The 7,004-nt window shown below is 50.6% G+C and overlaps 1 protein-coding gene across 1 annotated transcript in view; it reads left to right on the top strand.

Moving 5' to 3' along the window:
- Positions 1-2,589: 2,589 nt before the first annotated feature.
- The window catches only part of EFNA5 (ephrin A5), a 292,990-nt gene continuing 288,575 nt past the window's right edge, over positions 2,590-7,004 (top strand). Inside the window, exon 1 of the mRNA XM_025388984.1 lies at positions 2,590-2,986. Within this exon, the coding sequence (XP_025244769.1) occupies positions 2,862-2,986 (125 nt within the window). The 5' untranslated portion in view covers positions 2,590-2,861. The remainder of the gene's footprint in view (positions 2,987-7,004) is intronic.

The raw sequence follows: 7,004 nt of genomic DNA, 5'->3' as shown, positions 1-7,004 counted from the left end.
CCAGGCTTGCAACCTGCCCTTGAAGTCCAGGACCGAGGGGCCTTTTCCAACAATAAAGGAACTGCTTTCCTTCCCACACCCCCACCCCCGGCCCCCATTTCTTTCCGCACCGGGTTCGTTAAAGGCGTTTATTCTTTGGGGAGTGGGCAGCAAATTACCCTCAAGGTTGAAATGGAAGAGGTGTGAGGTTATTTCTGAAGGGCTCGTCTGCCGCATTCATTTCCTCTCTGTGGAAGGTTCGCGCTGAATTGTAATCACTTTAAACTGTGATTTGCCTGATTTTTAAAAACGTGTTTTCAGAGCATCACTTTAAAGAAAACTCGCTTCCTGCCCAAGAATCTTTAAATCCCAAGTGGGAAGAGGAGGGTTGAAAGGCACAGGAGGGGTGCTCAGATTTCCAGATAACCCAGCGCCAGGCACGGTGCGGCGTGGAGAGCGGATGGAAAGGACAGGAACGCGCACTCCCAGAGGCTCCGTCCCAGCCCATCCGTCACCTGAGGGGTACCAGAGACAGATGCCGGCTCTCCAGCCAAAGGGTGGGCACCGGTTCCTTTAAAATCGAAAGACCCTACTCCCAGATAGAAAGATGTCAAATCATTCCTTAGCCCAGACGGAATTCAGCACCCAAAGGGTTACACGTGGCTGCCGGGCTCGGGCGCAGGAGAGGGCGCCTCGGCACTCCCCGTAATTCAATTAGTCAGGTTTCTGGAAGGTGGGGCGGGGGGAGGGGGTAGGAGGCGTGGGGAAGGGAGGAGATTAGGAAAACGCCTCTTTCTCGTGGAGCAAACCAATCCAGTTGGAGTAAAGAGAGAGGAAAAACCCCCAATCTGTAAGCAAACAGCAGGCCGTTCCCTGACTGGCTGCTCCAGCTATTCCCCCCCCCCCCCCCCCCCCCCCCCCTTCCCAAGAAAAGGGGGGGGAGGGGGAAAAGGAAAAAAAAAAAAAAAAAAAAGCAGTCCACATGACCCGGGCCGCCGCGGCAGCAGCGCTGGCTGGGCGCGGGCTGGCGGCACCTCCCCCTGCTCTGTCCAGAGCTCACACCCGCGCTCGCGCCGCCCGCCCGCTCGCCAGCCCCGCGCCCCGCGTCCCGCGCAACACGCCCGGGCGGAGCCCCATCCCCCCGCCCACGTCCACGTTCACGCGCGCGGCCTCGCGCTCTGCTGAGGCTGCTGCCGCTGGGTCGCCGCCGCTGTCGGCTTTACACGCAAGTCATTAACGAGGGGGCGTGCCCGAGGAGATTTTTTCCCATAAAGCATTTTTTTCTCTCTCTTTTTTTTCCCCCTCTTTTGCAAAACTGACTTTTGCAAAACCCTTTCCACTTCTTGTGCCAGTCGTTTCAATTCCTCCTGGGCTGCTCGTGCTGCTGCTGCTGCTGCGCTCAAGTTTATTTATTTTCCCGCCTGGGTAGGGGTTTTAGGATTCGGTTTGTGGTTTTCACCTCTGTTGCTGCTGCTGTGCCTAAGGAGGGAAAGAGGAGCAGCTGCGGGAAGGTTTTCTGATGTAGTCATCGGGGAGGTGCCACTCGCTCGTGCGATCCCTTTTTTTTTTTTTTTTTTTTCTCTTTTCCCATTTCAAACTGATTGATGCATCTCTACAAGTTGCTAGGCTTGGACCCGCCGGAGTCGCAGGGATACTTCTGAGAGCTCACCCCCGGGCTCTTGGCACCGCGTGTGGGGGCTCAGTCTCCCTCTCGGAAGGCGATCGGAGACTGACATCAGCCCATCCAGGAGTTGGAGGGATCCATTTGAAAGTGATTGTTTCCCCTCCCGCTCTCCACCCGAACACTTGGGTTGGCGTCGACTTGCAGGTTTAGGCATCCCAGCTCCGCCAGGCCGGCTGGCCTTAACCTCTGCTCTTCATTTACTGTGGTGCACCCACACCCAGCCAAGGAAAGCACGCGCAAGAAATCCCCGAGGCTCGGCCAGTACCCGGGGTGCCCTCTTCCGCTACCGCCGCGGTCCGACTGTGCTGGGGGACCTGCCGGAAGACGCGAAGAGCCAAACTTTTCTTTGAGGTTTTCGAGGCAAGACCGCTTCTCGCCGGCGCAGCTGCCGCTTAACCAGTTCCAGGACACCAACAGGGCTGGGTTGCGGCTCCGGATCCCCACCCTTCTCCGCGCACCGCCCGGTACCGCAGCACCTACGACTCCTCTGAGATTTCTGGGGGTCGCCCGGCTAAGGCACAGAGGAGGCTGAGGAAAGGGGTTCTCAGACTCCCGGGACCACAAGCGCGCAGCCCCCTATCTGCACGTCGCCTTCCTCCTGCAGTTTCCCACCGGCCGCCAAAGTAACTTGGAGGGAAGCGGGGCGCAGTGCGAGGGCCCCGGGCGGCGGCGGAGCCGTGCGTAGTCCGCTGCGCCGACGCTGAGCCGGGCCCTGAGGGCCGGTGTATGTCTCCCCGCGGCTGCGGCGCGAAACTCCCGGTGACTGTGCAGCGCGCGCCGCCGCCTGCCCCGACCCGAGCTGCAGCCGCCCGGACCGGCGCGCACCTCCCTCTCCCGGGGTGACCGGCCTGCCGCCGCCGCCCGAGACACAGCTTGGCACCTCTTCCCCCGCCCTCGCCGCCGCCACCACACACACGCACGCTTCTCTCCATCTTGTGATTCCTTTTTCTTCCTGAACCCTCCAGTGGGGGTGCGAGTTTGTCTTTATCCCCCCCCACCACACCGCCGTCTTTTCTTCTCGCTCTCCTACCCCTCCCCAGCTTGGTGGGCACATCTTTCCTTTCTTGCCCCCCTTCATTTTTATTTATTCATATTTATTTGGCGCCCGCTCTCTCTCTGTCCCTTTGCCTCCCTCCCTCCGGATCCCTGCTTTCTCCCCGGAGTGGCGCGTCGGGGGCTCCGCCGCTGGCCAGGCGTGATGTTGCACGTGGAGATGTTGACGCTGGTGTTTCTGGTGCTCTGGATGTGTGTGTTCAGCCAGGATCCGGGCTCCAAGACCGTCGCCGACCGCTACGCTGTCTACTGGAACAGCAGCAACCCCAGGTAAGCCGGTAAGGGGCGGAGAGCCGGGGCTACCCGGGCCTCGGGGCCCTGCAGAAGAGCGGCGGCGGGGATCCGCGCGCACCAGCCGCTGGCGGCGCGCACCCTAGGAGCCTGCGTCGCCCGGGCGCTGATGGCTTTAGGCGTCGGCGGGAAGCGCTCGCGTCGCGCCCCTCTTTGTTAAGCCGCCGCGGAAAGGCCAGGTGCCCTGGGAGTCCCCGGGGCTGCCCAGACCAACTGCTTCTGCGGGGCGCGGGGAGACTCGGAAAAGGGCGGGAGCCGGGGAGTCGGCACTTCTCCGCTTCCCAGCCCCGGCAGGCTGGCTGGCATCCGGATCCCGGCGCGGGGAGCCCCCAGTGTGCGCCGCCGGGAGCTCCTGCCTGGACCGTGGGTCCGCAGGGACTGCGGAAAGAACCCACCGAACATCCCCCAAAGTTTTTTTTTTTTTTTAATTTTTTTTTTTTTTAAATTTTTCCTTTTCTTTTCCCGGTGCGCGCAGAGAGAGCGCACGGGCTAGGGGAAGTGAGGGGGGCTGGGAAGCGGAAGCTTTAGGTTTTTATTTTCCTCTTTAACTGCGAGGAAATCATTCGGCCCCTGAGTCAGTCTGGACCCCGCGCGCTTTGCAGTGGAGAGGATTCTCCCATCTTCTCCATCCCTCCACCCACCCTAGTGGGTTCAAGATGCCAGAAAGTTTGATCTAATACCGGGTTACGTCATGTGTGCGGAACAAGCTGCCAGAGTTGGCCGAGCCAGGAGGTGGGAGCCCTTCGCCCGCGGCCTGGCGATGTGCTGCCGGAGGAACGCGCGCGGTTACCTGGATCCGATTTGTAGGCGTCCCCGAAGCCCGCTGGGTACGCGGGAGACTAGAGGTGGGCGCCTGGGGCCGTCCTAGCGCGCGTGCTGGACACCTGCCAGTCGTAGACGTCCCGTGTTTTCGGACCCTGGGAGTGGAGTGGGGAGGTTATCCAGAGTGTCCGGCGGGGTCCTCCGGGTTTGGAGCAGTTCGAAACCTTTACTGCTTCCCGGTCTGTGCACAGAAGTCGGCCCCGCTGGGCCCATACCGCACTGTTTTCTCTGGGATAGAGGCTAGCTTCCAGCTGTGTCCCGGTCTCAGTGCCCTCCTAGGTACTATTTATTAAGAGTACCGATTGCATCTAAAATCACAGGTTTTTTCACTGGGCTGGAGTGGAAATTGGGAAGAGAGAGGCGGGAGGCCCAGGGGTTAGCCTAGAGTTGGTGCGCGTCCCGGGCTCCAGGAGAGAGGGTATCGGTGGGCTTCTCCAATTTTTTCTCCAGGAGAGAGGGTATCGGTGGGCGCCTCCAATTTTTTTCTGCGTCCGGCGGGCCCTCTCCGCCTGCCTCCAGCCTCCCCTCGGCATGCAGGCAAGAGTGGGATTCCCCGCTTGAGTAATGTCAGCGCAGATGAAGATGGGAAGATTTTCCCCACAAGCAGTCCGCCGGTTACAGAACCGAGAGGGAGTTCCCCTTATCCCGCTAGTCCAGGATAGTCTTACTCAGGTAACTGCCCAAGTCCTAAATGAACCGCCGAACAGGAGTGGAGATAGTCCTAAAAGTTTGGTTCAAAAAACAAGTCTCCTGGAGGTGGGTGGTGGAATGGGAAGCGATTTCTTCTTTGACATGCCACTTACCACTATTAGGAAAAGAGAAAAAGAAGCCATCCTGCCACAGGAGATACCTTTTATTAAAGCTGACAAGACAAATAGAGCAAGCTTTCCAGTTGTGATGGTGTTAAAAGCAAGTCTCATTATGTTGGTTAGTTTTTTTCCCCCGTTTGTGCTTTATTAGGCAGCATATACGAAGCAGAAATGTGTATCTCTGAACTTTAGCACCTTATTAAATAACACTGAAATAGTTTCGTTGAATTTGGGATATCTTGCTCTTGGTTGTCTTTTCTTTCCCATTCCAAACTCCACAATGTGATCTTTTTCTCATGGCATTCATTTATTTGGATACTTGGGTGTTCCAGTCTTCCTGGCTTAAAACGGAAAGAACCAGCAGCACCCCTACTCTAACCCCCCTTCTTAACCTGTCAAGCTAGACTGAGTTAGTTTGAGGACATTTTATCTTAGGTTATCTCTGTTTTATGCTTTTGATACTGTTGTTTGGTTTGAGATTAGCACATTGATTTTTGTCACAGGTCATGTTTTTTAATAGATCTGCCCTGCCTGCAGAAAACTCTTCTGCTCAGGATGCCACGGAGGCTTTGAACCTGCCCAGACAAAGTTGATCTGCAGAATTTTAAAATACCAAGAGTATTTCTAAATCGGTATTCTGATTTCAGGTTTGTGGAAATACCTTTCTATTTGATCATTATCAGTTTGATAATGGCCAAAAGAAAGAATGATGTACTCCTCTTAACCCCAAGAGATACAGCCCTAACACTTACTATTCTTAGGAATTTATGGACACATTTATCTTGGTATGTTATCACAGTTAAAAACTTACTTTAAAAACAATATTTTAAAAGTAGGCAGTTTTATCTCTGAAGTGTTGAATAAGATGTTGCTTTTTTGATGCATTAAGAAAAGTTAACTTGGATATAATTTTAAAGAGGCCACATGCCGAATAAGTATTTTAAAAATAAAAACTAACAGTTTTTCACAAACAATAGTAAGAAAATATTTCAGAAAATGTCCACGAGTTTAGTAAATTTTATAAATTCAGTGTTGTGCAATTCCTCTTCATATATGTTATTTTGTAAAGTAAGCTAGCCATGCTTTGTGTCTTTATATAGAACCTATCTGTTAAGATTTTGCTAAACTAGTAAGACTTCAATCTTTTGAAAAAAGAATAGAGGATTTTAATTGCAACTTAAATAAATTTTTTTATTTTTCCCTCAGAATATAAGTTCAGTGGGCACATTAAACTGATGATAATGTATATTGTGTCTAAATGAAGTAAATCTACTTTAGCTTATACTAACAGATTCAATTTGAAATTATGTTTAGCTAAAATCAGAATTAAATGTATCTTGATCACAGGGATTAAGTACAGTATGTTACTGTGTAACTTGAGTTATGTGTAACTTGTGTATCTGATAGGAGTTTATCTTCTACATGGAGTTTCATTACTGCATCTCCATTGATAAATGAGCATCTATAGATGTAGTTTCATGGGAAAAATATTAAACTTATTTGTTGTCAGAATAGTTTTACTGTTAGAATCTATGTACCCAGGTATTCACTTCTGAGAAGTGGATACTGAGTTTTCAAATGCTGGTAACTTTTTAGTTGGTAGTATTTATTGGATAGGGGACCAAACTGATTTTATGTGTTGAATTCGCACAAATTTGTGAAATAGCAACTGAGAACTATCAGTTTGAATAGAAATATATGATAACGTTTGCCTAAATGCATCTTCTGTATTTCCAAAATTTGAAAACTTGTATAAATTTTACCTGAAAGTGTAAATAATCAAATGATCCTTTTAATGTTATGCTGAATTCTAAACTGGAATGTCACTAAATAACTTTGAGTAATGAAAATCCACATCAAGAAGAATATAACTATTTGTCCTTAATTTCTTTAAGAATGTAAAAAGATTTTAAGTAATGTTAAAAAGACTTCCAGTAATAAAACTTTATTTACAGTCCTCTTTAGTAGCTATGCTTATAAAGAGAGTCATAATACTAAGAACATGCCTATTCATCTGGAGTATGCCATAAACAGTTTTTGGTGCTTCTAATAAGAATATACTTTTAAACATCGGGTGCATATTGAAAGTTCTTCTTGGATTATTTTGACTATTTGCTGAAATGACATTAGGGTAATTAAACATATCTCCTACTGGTTGGCATTATTGATGCAATAGTCAAATAATACAGCAGCAAATATGACCAACACTCTTTTGGGAATACCAGTCCTCCTCAACCAGTGTTTTGCTTCCGTTAAGGTTTGAGTATCATCAATTTAAAAGGTTATACTCTTAAGAGGAAAATATCTCTGTAATTCATCAAGGATTTACTAAACTTTAACCTAATCATGTTTTCTTTGGACTTTCT

The sequence above is a fragment of the Theropithecus gelada genome, chromosome 6, assembly GCF_003255815.1.
Source record: "Theropithecus gelada isolate Dixy chromosome 6, Tgel_1.0, whole genome shotgun sequence".
Classification (NCBI taxonomy): Eukaryota; Metazoa; Chordata; class Mammalia; order Primates; family Cercopithecidae; genus Theropithecus; species Theropithecus gelada.
The sequence above is the reverse complement of the archived record's forward strand: the minus strand, read 5'-3'. Positions and strand labels throughout refer to the sequence as shown.